At 39.7% G+C, this 18,837-nt stretch overlaps 1 gene segment (V, D, J or C); it reads right to left on the minus strand.

Annotated features, from left to right (window-relative positions):
• Positions 1 to 10,618: 10,618 nt before the first annotated feature.
• On the minus strand, positions 10,619 to 11,200 carry LOC121138434. The segment is given in 2 exon segments: positions 10,619 to 10,980; positions 11,099 to 11,200. Coding segments are annotated over 2 exon segments (420 nt in total).
• Positions 11,201 to 18,837: the final 7,637 nt, after the last annotated feature.

Raw genomic sequence — 18,837 nt, forward strand, 5'->3', positions numbered from 1 at the left:
CAGAGATCAACATCAGGTGTTGTCTTTGATTATTATTCAAACCGACCAAACAATTAGAAAAAACTGTTCTAGATGTCATTGCTATATCACCAAGCCCTTCTCTTCTTCCCTGCCTACCCTCTCTCATACAGAGACACAAGCAAATACATGAGAAATTGCCTCTGGGTCTCTCTGTACCTAGAGCTCATCGTCACAGGCTGCCTTGTCAATGAACTCCATGGACTGGACTGGCATTGTCCTCACCAGTGCTAGGGCTACATATGTGGGTGCGGAACTGGATAGTACATGTGTTCTGGGTAACTGGACACAGTTCTTCATGCTGGTGAGACGGGCATTTCACTCATTGAGCCACCTATTCAGCCTCTATTTATTTTTGTTAGTAGTGTTCATTATACAAAATGTTGTGCTTATTGTAATATTTTAATACACTTGTGTAAGATATGCCACTCATATTCACTTCTTATTTCACTCTTTTGTACTCACTGGTGGACAGATGAGCTAATACTGCAATTTGGTTAACTTGAACAGTACCAAAACAGCATGATGTGTGCATATTGTTATTGTGAGTTTGATTCCTTCAGACACACAGCTAGGAGCACTAAAGCTGGAACATGTCAAATTTGCATTTTTAGGGGATTTTTACAAGGAAACATTACACTAAATTCCATAATGGTTTCACTAATTTATATTCTGATCAGTTACATATAATGTCATGTCTCATGTCCACAACATCATTGCCTTTTGTTTTCTTGATGATAGCCTTGGGGGAATGGGGACTAAGATGGATCCTCAGAATAGATTTTATTTGGTCAGCTGTTTCTTCAGCAATGTGATACTAGAAGTGCTTGGAATTCTCCACACACCATTATAAAACATCCATAGCAAGGAAGCTGGTGATCATCTAGAGAATACTATGCTCCATCCCTGAGACAGACAGAGAATAGAACATCCTAGAAAGACAGAAGTTAGAGCTGTGGAGAAAGGAAAGTATAAGCTTTATCCACTGAAATGGGAGGGTACTCAAGGATAATCAGCTAATTGGGCTTTGGCTAGGGAGTTTTATTGTGCTTGTATGTCTTCTTCATTACACTATTAGTTCTGTTCAGGTACCCCACCCATGTTGTCCCACCAGTTCAACTCAAATTGTCTTCTGGGAACAAGAAGTTGCCATCTCAAGGAGTTTTCTTTTGCTTTCCCCTCTGCCTATACTCCTCTCTTTCTCAGCCACACTCCTCTGAGATCAACAGCAACTGTTGTCAATGATGGAGCCATGGTTGCTCTAGCTACTTAATTAGTAGATGAGCTGGAGCTTAGGAGGCATCATCATGGGATGTGTTCCTGGGGTTTGTCCAGGATACTATGGCCCCATATCTTGAAAAGCATCCCATATTCTTTCATTGCATCTACTCAGAGCTCAGTTTGTACCTTTCTGCATCAATTGTTGTCTCCAAGAACATGACTAAAGATTGACACAATTAGACCTTTTCTCTAGAAAATTCATATCCCCACATGTCTAGAATGTTAAGAGAAACTCAGCCTCTGAGAAAGCCTCTCCACAGATGTCCCACAGAAAAACAGGACTTGTACATCTTGAAGAAAGCTTTTATGAGGACTTGACCAGGTCACAATGTCCTGAGCCAAGGACAGTCCAAACCAATGTGGGATATCTATAAATATTTGAGGTAGAATGCATCGGGTGACAGATTTAGCAATACAAGTTGGATACCTTTTAGTCTCAGGAAAAAGGTAACTTTAGCCACAAGGTCTGGTCTTGATATCTTTGGTAACTATCATGGATAGAATGGTTAGAACCACAATGTAAGTAAGATACCCCCCTCTTAATGATTCTAGAGAGGAAAGGAGAGAAGAAATTTAAAAGTTGTTTAATTTTTTAGTTAAAATAATGGTGACCCTGCTCATATATAAATTTTAGACATAGATCAAAGGAGTACCAGCTTACAATGCACACTGCCAGAGAAGGTAGGAAACCAGGAAGATGCTGAGAGACAGACATACATGGTCCTCTGGAGAAGGGGAAAGGGAGAAGATCTCCTGAGCTAATTGGAAGCATGGTTAGAATGGAGAGGTAGTTAGAAGAAATAGAAGAGGAGAAGAGGAAGGGAGAGAAGGACAGGAGAGAGCAGGAAGATCAAGTCAGGGGAAGAATAGAGGAGAGCAAGAAAGGAGATACCATAATAGAGGCAGCCATTATAGGTTTAAAGAGAAATATGGCACTAGGGAATGGTCCCAACTATTAATCTAAACAATAGTCTAGAGGTTACCTTGAATGCCCTTCTCTGATAATGAGACTGATGACTACCTTATATGCCATCATAGAGCCTTCATCCAGTAGCTTATAGAAGCAGAAGCAGACACCCAGAGCAAAACACTAAGCTGAACTCTGTAATCCAGTTGCAGAGAGGGAGGAGTGATGAGCAAAGTTGTCAAGACCAGGCTGGAGAAACCCACAGAAACAGATGACCTGAACAAGTGGGAGCTCATGGACCCCAGACTGATAGCTGGGAAACAGCATAGGACTGTTCCAGACCCCCTGAACCTGAATGTCAGTTTGGAGGTCTGGTTAATCTTTGGGGCCTCTGGTAGTGGATCAGTATTTATCACTAGTACACAAATGGACTTTGTGAGCCTACTCCACACAGAGGGATACTCTCTCAGCCTATACACATAGGGGAGGCTCTAGGTCCTGCTCCAAATGATATGACAGATTTTGAAGATACCCCATGGAAGGCCTCACACTCCCAGGGGAGCAGAAAGAGGATAAGGATAAGGAGTAAATGGGGTCATGGGAGGAAGGGAGGGAGAGGGAACTGAGATTGACATGTAAAAGAAGCTTGTTTCTAATTTAAATAAAATGGAAGAAATAATAATAATAATAATAGTGAGCCTGTCTTTCTTGTTTTCAGGTAGGCACTGCAGGGGTGAATTGAGCCAAAGTCAAAATGTTCTGCATATTGGCAGCATTTTCACACTGAGAAGAAAAGCATTAATGAGAGATAGTTGCCTGTGTAACATCTCATGTGGATTCAAGTCTAATGTCTATGCAATGTCATCCATTAGATTACTAAAGGAAACACAACAGTCACTTTATTAATGGGTTATACATTCCTGTGGGGATTTTAAGGTCATTCAGGTGCCAAAATCAGTCACTTTTTCTAAACTGTCAAAATCAGTTGAGGATCTGTTACTTGGGGATCACTTGGGCTTGAGAAATGACTCTGGCTCCTCTAGCTTTCCTTTTATCAGTGTCTCTATATGTGTGAGGATAAGTCTAGGGCCTTGCTTGACCTTGGCTGTGCTTTTAAACATGGGGAATTTTCCCTTTGTGTTGACCTTTCCCTCTGTAGACTGGACACTGGGTAGAAATAACTGTGTGGAGTTTCCAGGGCCTCCTGAACAAGTAGCCACAGAACAGTTCAGGTTAGTTTAGTTTTAAGTTTATTTTATATATATATGAGTATTTTTTCTGGTCCCCTGAAACTGAAGTTCTAGACAGTTGTCACACACTATGTGGATGCTGAAATTTGATTCCAGGTCTTTTTGCAAACCACCCTGTTCTTAATCAGTTGTCCATCAGTCACAGAACATTTTGAGAAATATATACCATATACTCTGGGACTGAGTAATTTTGGAGGGGAAAAGGGAGGATATTTTCCAGTTTAATCCTTTGACCACATCAGTATAACCTCCAAGTTTGATTATTAAACATGCAGAAAGTCAGTTTACTTGTCTGGTACTTTTAAGTACTGTGGTGTATTTTGATAAAGCATGAACAAAATCAAGTACTATGCATCATTTTTTGAGCTGGTCCTTTTAATTGTTATGGAGAGTAGATCAACAACTCTATTGATTTAAGCAGAAGTTTGACAACAATATATTGAACTTTGATCTTTTCCTACATTTTATAACTTGCTTATGTCTTTGCAACTTGCTTAAGTTGTCCAGTTTCCTTTCAAACCATTTTCTTTCCATCTTATTTGACAATGTATCATAATAAATAATAAACCAACTGCCAACAATCCCAGCCATTGATCTTTTCCAAGTAGGCATAACTGATTTCATGGCAGTTGTTTGACTTGGAAGATAGCACTGTAAACCCAACCTTTATATATAAAACGAAGCTTGAATCCAAACTGAATACATAAAAAAATAGTATTACCTGCATAAATACTGTCACACTATGTGGTTCGATAAGTCCTAGGGTTAGTCTTATAGAAAACACAGGATGTTCCTCATTCAGTATGTACTCTCTTCTTTTGGTGTTGAATGAGTGTACATAGCAGACAATGATGCAGTTTTATATCATGAGATCAATAACACTCATGATGACAATTCTCCTTGGCTGCTTTGTTGTTCTCCTTTCTGCATGTGACAGTCAGGGGATCAGCCTCATTCAGGAAAAGGGGCTTGGGAAGACATTTTTAGATAAATATACTTGGTTTGGAAGTGGGAGGGACAAATTTATCTCCAGATAAAGCTTCTAATTGAGAACATGGCAGTGACCACACACAGTAGTTTCTTATCAGCTACTAAGAATAGGGAACGACCAGGACATAAAGTTATGGGTAAGTGACAGAGAGCACCTGTAACTGAGAAGGATCAAGCCAACAGAAGTACCTCTTTACTGATATCTAATCTTGGACCCTCCCTGCTAGACTTGTGATGATCAAGTGGGAAAAATGTACTTGAAATCAATTTGTGCCTCCAAATGGGGCAGAACAATTGAAAAATTTTAATTCTCTGTTTTCTTTTAGGCTAGGCTAATGAGAAGGCTCAAAAAACATGGATGGGTTCAAATTCTTCCTCCATCTCCTGCATGGAAAATATCCCAAAAGATATTAGGACCATGCCCTGTGGCAAAAGAAAATAAACCCCACACACAAAGAAAGGCATCAGAAGCCCCATTTCCTGAGTTCACTGAGTCTATAAAATGTTTGTTGCAATTGGTAACTTACCCATGTTCACAGTAATGATGAGTCAGATGCACATAGGAAGCAGGTATACTCCAGCCCACTATCTCATGCCAGAAAACCAATTTGAATGAGCTCATTGTCAACTGCTGTTGACAGGCAGGGTTGATCCTCCTACACAGGTGTGTCTCAGGTGCTCATAATGCTTCCTTCACCTGGTTCCAAGATGAGTATTTGGGGGCTATAAACTTTACAACTGTGACTTTGTTCTGGGTCTAGGGTCAGACATCTGGAACAGGTCATGGGTCTCTTATAACTTTAGACTCACTCAGCAAGGTTTCAGACACTCCCCAGACCTGCATTGAGGCCACTGCTGTTTGAACACTATATGCTTGTCTTTCCGCAGGAACTAGACGTTCATGTCTATCTTCTCAATTACATTGAGGAAGTAGTTTCAGAAAGGGTGAGTCCTAACTGGGGAGAAACCTAAAGTCATCCCTGGTAAGATGGGGGCACTGAACTAAGAGGAAAAGTGTTCATAATAGCCAGATAGAAGGGACCACAGTGAAACCAGTGGGCATCTACAATGACAACCTAGGCCACTGAGGGAATTTTTACTTGATAATTTTATAGCTTGATAAACTATAGATATAAATTATATGCACGTAGCTCATAAAATACTAGATAAAATACTAGACAAACCTACAAATCTAAAGATTCAACACTGGGATCAACATGTGAGTTGAAATGCATGCCACTTTTGTCTTTCTGGGTCTGAGTTGCTTCACTCAGTGTAATTTTTCCAGTTTGTTCCATTTTCCTGCAAATTTCATGATTTAAGTTTTCTTTTTAGAAAAATTTTTTGATTGTGTACAGATGTTTTGCCTTCATTTATGACTGTGGTTCACATATGTTCAGTGAGTGCCATGGAGGCCTGAGGAGAGCCTTAAATATTCTTCTAGAGGTGGAGTTACAGACTGGTTTTGGCTATCATGTGTATGCTTGCAGCAGAACTCCAAGTCATCTGCAAGAGGAGAAAGTATTCTTAGCTGCCAACCATCTCTCTAGTTCCAATTTTATTACTTTTTAGAGCTGATTAGAGTTGCATTATGTACTGCACCACACCTCCATTATCCATTCATCAGTTGATAGACACCTAAGCTGTTTCCATTTCCTAGGCATTATGGTTAGAACATCATTGCACTGGATGAGCAAGGATGCAATAGGATAGACAGAGTCCTTTGGGCAAAGGCCCCTGAGATGTATGGCCCTGTAATATGATAGAGAAGTTATTTGGGACCAAGTGTCTATGAGACAGAAAACATCCGATTACAACTCCCAGTTCCTCTATATCCATCCCTCATTCCAGCATCAACAACCCTCCCAAGAAGCCCCTCTAAATTAACTAAAAACAAAACAAAAAACCCACATCGATCCTCTGTCTTTCCAACACATCTTCTTTCATCCTAGTGGCATCAGAAACTGCGGTGTGTCACACAGTATAGCCTTTTGTTCAATCAGTCCCATTCACAAAATGTGCATTGCAATGAGCCATTGGCATGGTTAAAGGCCTCTTACACACCATCATTACTGAAACCTCAACAAAATTCCTCTTGGGTATGCTGCTGCTCCTCCAAGTTATGGAGATCCTGTGGCTATCATCCTGCAGAGGATCGATGTGGGTTTTTGTTTTGTGCTGTCTGGTAGGAGCATTATTATCCCCTCATAGGGTGACTTCATTTTAACTCTTTTAAGGTATATATTTAGGGGAATCAAGAACCAGAACCAAGAGAGTGAGCTGGGGTCCAGGAACCCAGACCTAGGTTCCCTGTCACATCCACACCTGTGACCACGCCCAAAAGTACGTAGTCAGTGCAACAAATGTGGGTGGGGTGGATATCTCACTGCAATTCTCCTTTTAGTCTAAAGAAAAGATTTAGACTCCATACAAACTATATATAAAGATAGAAAAGATATATCAAGTATGCACTAGGAGCAGGAAAAGAAAGAACATACACCCTTAAGACCTATTGCTAGTGAAGCAACAAGAGCAAATGATAAGAACTACAGATCCAGTCCTAGGGTAAAGGCACAACACAGACTACTATAGAGCTATTCTACGCTGGAAAGTTTGAATCTTTTACCTAATAATTCCATCTAGGAAGAGAGAATAATAATTGGAATATTGTAATCTTCAACCTCATCAAAGACCTGAGAAGGAAGATAACAATTCTAGGACAGGCAGGAAGTGCAAGCAAGCAAATTCCAAAGGTGCAGGGAAGACATTAGCATTAAGAAAGTTTAATGTTAATAAAACATTATGTAATCTGTGTTGGGGGTGTCTTTGTAACCCCTGCCTGTTCATAGACCATTTCTTTTAAAGTGCGAATAGATCTCTCAACCACTGCTTTTCCTGTAGGATTGTATGTTGTACCAGTTATGTGCTTTATGTAATAATATTTAAAAAATTGTGCCAATTTGCTGGAGCCATGCTGGAGCATTGTCAGTTTTTATTTGTGCAGGTATAACCATAATGGCCATTACTTTTAATAGGTGTGTGATAACAGAATCAGCCTTTTCAGAGCTCAGAGCACTGACCCATTGAAACCCTGAAAATGTGACTATTGTACCAAATATACTTTGATTATATATGCATCGATTTTCTTTAAGCTGGTCCTTTTAATTGTTATGGAGATTAGATCAACAACTCTATTGATTTAAGCAGAGGTTTGACAACAATATATTGAACTTTGATCTTTTTCATGCATTTTATAACTTGCTTAGGTCTTTGAAGCTTGCTTAAGTTTTCCAGTTTCCTTTCAAACCATTTTCTTTCCATCTTATGTGACAATGTAACATAATAAATAATAAACCAACTGCCAACAATCCCAGCCATTGATCTTTTCCAAGTAGGCATAGCTGATATCATGGCAGTTGTTTGGCTTGGAAGATAGCACTGTAAACCCAACTTTTATATATAAAATGAAGCTTGAATCCAAACCAAATACTTAACAAATTAGTATTACCTGCATAGATATTGTCATACTATGGGGTTTATAGTCACAGCGGAGAGAGAATGGAAAGATGGTTATGCCAGTCCATTGGCCACTACAGCAACATTTAACTGTATGTTTTAAAAATAAAATCTCCTAAGTTTGGTTTCCTGTCATTTATAGGAGACACAATTTCAACTTTTCTAGCCCTCTAGTTCCTTCACCTTTTCCACTCTGTTTTCCTGCCTTGCTGTTCCCTGAGGCTTAAGTGAAGAAATTATGTTATAAATATATCAGTTGGGTTTGGGTACCTGACTTGTTCTCAGTATCTAAACAAGACCTGAATAAGTACAACACCAATAGACATGTTAACATGGAAATGGGAAATCTCCTGAGACCCTGCCCATAGAGAAACAACTACAGCATTGAGAAGTCCTGAGAGTGGGAAATATTCTACCACAGGATTGAACCCCCTAATTGGTTACCAAGCCCAAATGACCAGGCCTGAAATTATATACCTATTAGTAACACTAAACAGACTGATTTGTGTGTGTGTGTGTGTGTGTGTGTGTGTGTTTGTCTCTCTGAGTCTGTGTTTCTTTGTGTAATACTGACAAGAAAAAAGACTATGATTTTAAGGAAGCAAAGGGACATTCATTACAGGTGTTTGAGGAAGGAAAAGGCAGGGGTAAATGATGTAATTATACTTAATGTTGAAAAGAAAACAAATAAACACAATATAAAAGAAAAATCTAATCTCCTATAAAATATCTCCCATGGTCATTACTTTAATTCCCTATCACATTTCTAGCTTGCTTTCGTTTGAAGTAAAATTTAAAACGTGCTCATCATTTCCTGACTTTAGAGTTATTTTACATTTTCTCACATCTTTTAATTATGCATTCTTTTACTTTTTTAGGTTTCTCCATTGGGTTACTGGCATTCGGGTTTGATTCAGCCCTTATGGGTACAGCTTCTAGGGAGAGTTGAGTCATGTGAAGGAAGACTGGGACTCTGAGTAGAGGTAATTATTAGACAGATGCCCCCAAGCACAGGAAGACTAGATCTAAATGTGGATGGAAATCCCAAGAGCATGATAGTGTCACATACAACCAAGCAGAGTGCACACAGCAAGTCAGAGTTGTTCATGTAGGAATAAGAGTAAATAGACAGAGAAGAGTCAAGTGACATTTGCTTGTTTGCCTCCTAACTCAGACACCTAGTGGATATTTCTGAACTGATTACAACAGACCATTCACAAGTCTATATGCTAAGAATAAAGCTGCTATGAATTGAAGGACCAACTTCTTGGCATCGTAGATTTTTATTCTAATTAGAGAAATTGACAATGAGCACACTGACATACAAGTGAACTTCATAGTTGAGTTTTATGAGTCTCAACATAAGATGAGCTTTGGGCTATAATGGAAAATGTAGAATAAGGGAGAGTGATAATAGAGCTTTGGAAGTTTAAGGGAAGATCTGTTATAGAGATGTAAGAGGGCTATGTTAATGGAACAAAGGAATTATATATTTTAAAGTGAGTGTTGTAATGTAGATAGAGATGGGATATGATGATGAATAAGTGGTGGGCTATGTTAGAATATGAGGAGGGTTATGATGGAGTAACAAGGGTTATGAGATGGAAATAGGAGGACTGTGATGGAGTAACAGGTCTATGACAGAGGAAGGGTCACACATCTTTACATAGGAAGACCAGCAGAATCTGTGGTTTCCAGACAGAAGTGACACCTGACCTGAGACATGAAAATGGTAGCATCTGGTTCATGAATTTTCTATGGAAAGTGTTTCCAGTTCAGAAAGACTAAGACCTCGTCTGAGAAGTTCAGGAAGCTGAAGTAGAAAACAGCATTGCTGCTACAAAGAGCTGGAATTTTCTCCACAAAAAGCTCATGTACACAGTTCAGGCCTGCACAAATCCTGTGGAACATTGTGCATCACAGCCCAAACACAACATTGCATTCTAGAAGGAACAGAAAACCTTTTAAACCTAGTGTGAGAGTATAGACAGTGTCCAGTTTATGCTGCATGCATTTTATGTGGGAGGGCATTATGTGTGTACTTGCCCTGCCCCAAGCACTGAAACTAATTCTGAGACTCTTTAGAGAGCCATCGGCCCTGTAACTGCTCTGAGTTCTCAAAGGTTTACCCTCGTTCATCACCCTCTTGTGATTGAGCACCAACCTGACCTCACTAACAGCAAAGGAGAACTCTTTCTGCACAGGTGAAGTCCCCTTCCTCTCTGCACTTGTGCTGCAGACTTGGCTGAGTCCACCTTCCTTCTCTATAGGAATCCTAGGACTGGGGACACTGGACTGTCCTGTCACCTCTCCCTCCATACTTTCAGAAAACATTAATGCAGAAGAACCTTTTGTCAGCATGTTCTGTTCCTTGCAAACATAAAATAAAGCCAGCTCTACCAGAGAGCTCTGGAAGAAACTGTGGAGGACAGACTTCATCTCCTACCACAAGCAGACAACTTCCTTAGCCTCAGGGCTTTATTGGGGGATCTCAGGCTCCCCATGGGGCACATTAGCATCAGATTCTGCTTTTGTCCCATTCAAGAGTTGAGGATGGAAGACTCTACTTCTTGTTCTTCTGCTGTGGCTATTTGTATGATTTGTGTGCCAACCAGAGAAACAGAGAGGCACACAGCACAGAGGAAACAAAGCGACCCTAAGGCTCAGCAGCCAGGCCCCTGGTACTGAGTTTGTGTTCAGCTCCCCCTGTGGTTTCTGACACTGTGTCACTCAGAGCACAGTAGTACACAGCCGAGTCTGACTCTTGGACCGAGGCTTTCTGCAGGTGGAAGGAAGTGGATCCTCTATCATAAGTAGCTTCAAAACCTCTGCTTCTTCCCTTCTCGTTGGCCTTCGAGACTCTGAAAAGTTGCTGTGCACCTTCTCCGGGATACTGCACGTACCAGAATAGCGCTGGGTACCCCGAGGCTGAATAGTTGCAGTGAATAGTAAGAAAGTCCTCTTCTGAGAGGGTCACTTTACCTTCCGTCTGTGTCACTGAGTCTCCATGGGTTCTTGCTGCAGGAAAACAAAAACACAAACAAAACAGATATGTATATCACCAAAGCTCTTGGAAGATTTTAGGGTTCAAGATTTTCTGGCATAAAAGAGTGAAAAGTATAAATCCCTTACTTACCGAGTATGAGGAGTATCACAGTCCCGAAGCCTAGGGAAGAGTCCATCTTTAGTGGCATCTAGACAATGTTCTAGATGCTTAGCATGTTGAAAAAAATAACAGTGAACTTTAAACTTAAATTCACACAGGAAATACTATACTATTAGGGCGCTGCGCCACCTGGTGGCCAGAGAGTAAACAGTTAATTGTGGCAATATTTGCTACAAGACATGGAAATAATGAACTCTTGGGTTGGACTGAGGAACACTGCTACTTGGAAGGTCGGATTTTCTCAGTTTTAAATAAATCAAATTTTTATTTTTGATTTTTCGAGACGGAGTGTTTCTGTATTGCTTTGGAGCCTGCCAAGGAAGTTGATCAGTAGACCAGGCTGGTCTTCAATTAACATAGATCCACTTGCCTCTCTTCCTGCGGAGTGCTGGGATTAAAGGCGTGCGCCACCCACCAACCCGGTCAGTAAATTCCAATTTTAAGACATTTTTTAAATGAAGTTTTTCGGGGAGAAGTCACACTGCATAAAAATTACTCATAGATTTCAGAATTCCAGGACAACTGAAGAAAAACCTAAGTTATCGAACTCTATGCAGTGATCTGAATTTTTGAAAATGATTCCCTTTCACCCTTAAAACATTTCCTCCTAACACAATCTGACTTGCTCTCTGAACTCAGTCTACACAATAGACTTCACTTTCTGCCTTTGCCCACACCGGGATTCTCTCAGCGTTTAGGTTAAGCTCCACCTGTTTAAAACATGAATTTCCTTCCTGGAGTCTTCTAAGAAAACACCGGGATTAAATGTGACCATGCGGTATGCCCTTCCAGTTTCTTGCTATCATGTTTATAGTCGTCCTCATGTAATTGTTCAGATGTCATTTTGGGATTGTTTTATTGTCTTTATGGGTGATTTTATGTCCTAAGGCATTAAATAGCTAAATCTGTGGTCACTTTGCTTATGCATCTTTCACATTTTTTCTTCTGTTGGTGATGTACCAGTAGCCCATGACAATTGCAGCCTCTCTGTTTTAACATTTAAGAAGGAAGCCATGTTTCTCTCTCATGGTTATCAGATGTGGGGGAATGGACTTGCTTCTCTGGAGCAGGGGCACACAGCACCCTGGATGGGATAGGAAACAAAAGTTGCAGCTTGGTCTACCATCCTGATATTTCTAGTTCAGATGTTATTGTATTTTGTAATTATTATTTTTGAGACTATGATTTCACCACAAAATTTCTTCCTTCCCTTTCCTCTCTCCAAACTCTCCCATGTACTCTTTCCCACACTCCTTCAAATCCATGGCCTCATTCGTTTTTTACTAATTGTTGTTGCATGTTTACAAGTATATGCATATACATACATATTCCTAAATACAACCTATCCAGTTCATATAATTTTATTTTTATGTATGTTTCCAGGGCTGACCATTTGGTGCTGGACAACCAGTTGATGTGTTCTTCCCTGGGTAGGGCCCCCTCTCTCATTTTCAGCTTTCCTCAGATTCCTACACCTCTCCGTGCAGGGTTCAGGCCCCATGATCTGCTCCCTGCCCACTGTTATTAGAACAGCATTAGCTTCAAAGAAGGAGTTTTGGAGTTCTCCTTCTCATTCTATTTTATTCCATTGTTTAATAAAGACTAGCTGTACATCTTCTTTAAATGTTTGGTGGACTACTGCTATCAATACATCTGCTTCTGAACTTTTTTTTAATCTTGGAGGCATTTTCATTACTATTTCAAATTCCTTGCTTGTTATGGGTCTGGTTAAGTTGTTGACTACTTGGTTAATTTTGATTGTTTGGCTGAATATAGAAATTCATGTGTTTCTCCTATGTTTTTTAACTTAATGGAGGACAAGGTTACAAAATATTCCCTTATAGTATCCTGAATTTCTTTGGTATCTGTTGTAATGTTTCCCTGTTCACTGTTGATGCCAATAAATTAGGTTATCTCGTTCTTTCTTTCTGAGGTTTACTTGTGCTAAAGATCTGCCAATCTGTTATTCTTCCTAAAGAACCCCCTTTCAGATTCACTGACTGTTTGATTGCTGTGTTTCTATTTCATTGATTTCTAGTCTGGTTTTTATTATTTCTTACCATCAAGTTGTCATAGATTTTGCTTACTCTTCACAACATTTTGAGTTGCATCATTACGTCATTTATTTGTGCTTTTTCTTAATTTTTAATATAGGTATGTAGAGCTGTAAATTTCTCTCTTATGCCTGCTTTCAGTGTGTGTCAAAAGGTTTTGTTGTGTTGTATTTTCATTTTCATTTAGCTCAAGATACTCTTATTTGTTTCTTAATTTCTTCTTTGATGTCTCATCATTTACTAATGAATTGTTTAATATCCATGAGTTTGTGAATTTACTGGAGGGTTTTATTTGTCGGGTATTGGATTGAAACTGAACAGTTCTATATTTATTTATTTACTTTTTTGTGTTTAACTACATTTTTGCTAATATCTAACATCAAAGGTTATAAAATACACGTATATATTGTTCTATTCACATTGAATATATATGTATTCCCTCAAAATTTGTCATCTCTTCATGATAAAAAATTTCAAAATTCTTTCTTCTGTACTTTTTAAATACAACGCACACACTTGACATCTTTAGTCACCTTACAGTGCAGTGGCAAACCATGACTACTTACTCTTAGTCCCCACACCCATACATCTGTCTTCTTCATCTCTTTGTCCTTCTGCTCTCCCAGGACTCTGGAAACTACTATGCTATTTTCAACTTCAGTGAGATCAACTTTCTACTCTACATATGAAAGAGATCATAGAGCATTGTCTTTTTGTGATTGGCTTATTTCATTTAGCATAATCATCTATGGTCTGTGCTGCTGCCAAGAACCATGTTGAAGTCCATGATTGGTCCTGCCACTGGATGTTATGGGCAAGGAAGCTTCTTTTGCAGTTCATGACTCATAATGGAGAATGAGAGATATTGAAGGCTTCTTTGGCAACCTCTCTCTATTCCCACCCCCAAAGGAAGAAACAGTCCAGACAGGAAGTCATGAGAGAAAGTACTTCAAAAATGTGATTAAGATGCTGAAGCACAGACTTCAGTTGATGGCTCTGGAGTGGAAGGGGGAAGAACTCAATTATCTTTAAGGCCTGGCTACTGGAAGTTTGACCATGCTCCATGAGTATATGGGCAACATGAATTGGACTTGTTGTATTTTTTCTTTTTGTGTGAGGGAAGGCACAAGAGTGGGAGAGTGGACCTCAGAGGAATGGGAATCGAGTTTGACTGGGATGGGGACAAAAGAAGTATGCACACTAGAACCCTAATGAGATATAGTTAAGAATGAAGTTCTCTTATTTATTTATTTATTTATGTATTTATGTGTGTGTGTGTGTGTGTGTGTGTGTGTGTGTTATTGCATCATTGTGGTCAAATAGAATACAATGAGATTTTCAATATTTTGAATTTGTAAAAAATTTTTATGCCCCAGGATGTGGTCCATTTTACAATATCTTCCATGTGCTGATGAGTACTTTTGCATTCTTTGGCATTTGGATAGGCTATTATGTAGTATCCATTGTGTCCACTACTGTAGGATTTCAGTTAATTCTGATGTTTCTCCTTTGATACTTTGTCCTGGTGAACTGATTACATAAGAAAGTGGGGTATTGAAATTGCCAACTATTAATAGATGGATATTAGTTTCTGTATTTATATGTGACCTATGTTTTTTTCTTATGTGGTTTTCAGTATAAATCCTTTTATATGAATACTTAGTGTTTTAACTATTACATGCCATGGGGTATTTCTCTTTTGGTCTTGTCTATTTGTGTTCTGAGTGTTTCAATGTGAATTCTTTAGGTGTTTTACTTCTTATTTCTGTGAAGGATGTTGTGGGGCTTTGATTGGGATTGAACTGAATCTTTAGATCACTTTTAGTAGATTGGTCATTTTCACAATATTAATTCAACTAATTCATGAGCATGAAATGATTTTCGTTTTCTAGTGTCTTTCTCAGCTGTTTCTTCACAGATTTGGAGTTTTTTGTACAAATATTTAAGTTCCTTGGTTAGGTTTATTCCTAGATATGTTAGTATTTGAAGCTACAGTGAATGCACATGTGTGGATGATCTTTCTTAGTTTGTTTGTTGGTGCTACATAGAGAGGCTCCTGATGGTTGTAAGTAAATTTCCTATCCTACATGTAGCTGAACTCACTGATAATTTGAAGAAAATTTTTGATAGAATTTTTGGGATATCTTATATGTATATCATATATATATATATATATATATATCTTATATAACATCACCTGAAAATTATTTGATATATTTTTCCTGTTTGTTTCCCTTCGATATGCATAACGTATAGTGTTGCTTATTATGTCTAATAATAGTTGAAGAAAAAGAGATTTTAATTTAAGAGGGAATGAGGACGGGGACATAGAAAGCACTAGAGGGAGGAAAGGGAAAGGGGAATGATGAAATTATAGTTTAATTTTTAAATAGCATTTTAAAACAGAAAGGAGAAAACTGTCCTAAATTGTTTTAAGTGACTTGAAGCTCTCTTTTTTGTTGTGTTTTTAATCTCTACACTATAGTTGGCCTTTGGCAACTAACAAATGTCTGTGGTTCTAACATCTTATCTTACCATCTAGCTGCAGCCACAGAAACATCAATAAAGTAGAACCATATCTCTTGATGTTCTTCCAATTAAATTAAGATCCATAGTAGAATGTGATGACTAGCGGGTCAGCTATAGCTACCAAGAAGTTATTCTCTCTCAGTAACAATGCTACCTCTAGAGTCATCCACTCAGCACTGAGAAAAAGGCCGTGTTTCTGCCATGAGCCTGCACAGCCAGCATACATGGAAAAGAATCCTCTACATACTCCCCAGCAGCTGAGATCTACTGCCACCTTGTGCATGCATCCTTAACCAATGAGGCCTCTGCTTATGTGTTCCATTCATAGACAGCCATTGTTAGATTTGCAAGAGCACACAGTGTAAGCCATTAAACCAAATATCCTTCCTAAAGAGAAATTCATTATATAACTTCTGTTACTCTACACATCCCTGACTAACATACCAGGCATGTAGAGGGAACAGTCTAGAGTAGTGTGAGTCCCATAACGACTCAGGTCACTTACAATTGTCCAATAGACAACTTTCCTTATCCTTACAATTCTTCAGTTGCTTTCTCACTTGAGAAGACCCAACCCTCCTCCTCCATATTATCCTGAAAAATTTTTTGGCATGCCTTTTCTCTTTTATTTCTGAATATGAGTATTAAGGAGGGGAAGGGCTATTCTTGGGCAGTGCTTACAAAGTGAGTGTTCAACTCTGCAAGGCTGAAGTAGTGAACAGATTCTGATGAAGCAGAGAGAAATTTCTAACTTAGGAAGGAGGATGTGCTAAAGGCCACCCCTGTGTCACTGGAGAGACTCCTGGAAAGTAAACCCCAGCTTCTGGTCTGTTCTGGGAGAATGAATGAGCATGGAGTAAAAGGCTGTGCCCTATGACATCAGCAGTCCCATCTGGAAATTCTATTGTGTCCTGGAGATCTCTAGGAATCCCATGATGTCACTTGTTGTAGCAACACCAGCTGCCCTTAGGACAGTTGTTCATTGCCTGTAAGGTCACTTATAGACATGATTTCAATACTGCAAAGTATACTTGGGAGGAGGAATGGACAACGTGAAGAGACCAGAGTGAGAAAGAAGGAAGCCGGCCCTCGGTCTCATGGGAAAACATGGTCCTGGGGAAGACACAGTGAGTTCAAGGAAGAGACTAGGGAACTCTCTGTGTGTGACAGCCTTGAGCCTTCCAGGGCTAAGGCTCTGGAACTGGGAGCTTCTGGGAAGCAACAGACCTATCCTGCTTCTCTGGTTTCCTAAAGGATTCACCCACATCAAGGATTCATGATGATTGGTTTGACAGAGTCAGAAATAGACAAGACTGTAGTGTTTGTGCTGGAGACTGTCTGCTTTTACAGTGAGGGGAGAAGGAGGCCCAGGGGAATCAATGAGATTTCAATACCTTCGCTGTCCTTTGCCTCCACTGGGGTCCTATAGGTTGAGTGACAGTGATTATAGCAAAAGAAATAAGCCTTGGCAAAAGCTGAGTTTGCTATGCTTTACATCACTGCCCCTAGCAGGGCAGAGTTAACAAGTGCTGCTGTCTCCCAGTGACCACTAAGGTTTCTGACTTCCCAGGTGTGAGTGACATTCGGGCCTCCAGTTCAGCTTAGAGCTATTAGAGCCAGCGGACAAGGGTAGAGACTGCCCCTTCCCCTTCCTGCTAGCTCTGGGTATCCTGGGTTGTTAGTAAAGACAGATTCTGAATCTGAGGACTATGTTCTGTCCCTGTGTGGCTTTTCCATTCACATGAAAGTCTGAAGCATCAAGTAATCCCTATTCTACCTGAATGAATTTGACAGCAGAAATTAGCTCCAGGCTTCTTAAAGCACATGACTGAAGCTCTGAAGTTAAGTTACATCCTCTAAAGCTGTGAATAAGTATTAGGAGTCTGTCCCCTGTGTCACGTGGTGCAGGGAGACATGAGAAACAAGGTAACTAATGAGACACCCATCTCCCTAAGAAATGACTGACATCCACAGCAGCAAAGACTCAAGTCTGGTCTTTCAGAACCTGCTAGGGCAAAGTCTCATCTGTCATTCGCTTCCTGAGCATTCTTCAGTGTATCATGTTTGACTGAGATGAGGTAGTGTGTAGGGCAGGTGCTGTCCTTTGACTTCTAGAATTGGGTATTACTGAGATACCTAACCTTGTCTAACATGGTTGTCAGTGTGATGTAACATTGGAATGGATTTAGTTTACCCAACATTACTCATTTGCTCTATGACTCATCAAACACATTTTTGAAGCCACAACCAGACCTTTAGAGAATTTGCTGTCCAGATTGAGCATGGTGCTGACTCTTCGTTTCATCACTGCCAGGAAATTCAAAACTGTAAATTTGGGCTCTGGGAAAGGTCTAGGGCCAAAGACTCTCCTTTTGTGCCATTTTCCTAACTTTCTCATGATCCAGTGAATATTGTACTTTAAGCTGGATGTGTCTCCTTTCTGAAGGACATGGACATTGTACCAGGTGACTCCTGATCAAGGAATTTGTCTTTTGTGAAGCTCTAGGTAAAGAACTATGGCAGTTACACACTGCATATCATTCCAATGAGTATGACAAATTCGATTTTCTGAAAATGTCTTTGCATATCTCTCTGTGGACTCTCAATAGTCAAATTTGAGTGCAGCAATGGACATCACTCTTCATGGGATTGTTATCTCTTGTGTTTTGGGCTCACCTGGGAACCCCAGTGATTAGTGTCTCTAGCCTGACCTCTTACTCACAGAGATCTGCCTGCCTCTGCCTCCCCAATGCTGGAATCAAAGGCGTGTGCCACCAATGCCTAGCAGTTTTTGTCAATTTTATGGCCTATTTCACAGCACTCCCTTGTTTATGTAGCAGTCATCAGCTTTCCTTTGAGAGGAAAGACAGGACTTGAAGTGTGATGCTGCCTTTTGCACAGATAAAGTGGTTCTTGATGTCATTTAAACTTCCCTAGATAAGAGAAATCCCATATGGGATATGAGGAAAGTCCATTTCCTGGTGACTGAGAATAGAGCATCAATGAAATAAATCAGTATCTGTGGAGTATGATGCAGAGTTCTTTGGACACAGACCAAGAAGCATCATAGCTGGATTTTGTGGTAGGTTTATCTTTAGTTTTTTGAAGATTCTCCACACTGATTTC

Source organism: Mesocricetus auratus, unplaced genomic scaffold, assembly GCF_017639785.1.
Source record: "Mesocricetus auratus isolate SY011 unplaced genomic scaffold, BCM_Maur_2.0 contig_10395_pilon_obj, whole genome shotgun sequence".
NCBI lineage: Eukaryota > Metazoa > Chordata > Mammalia > Rodentia > Cricetidae > Mesocricetus > Mesocricetus auratus.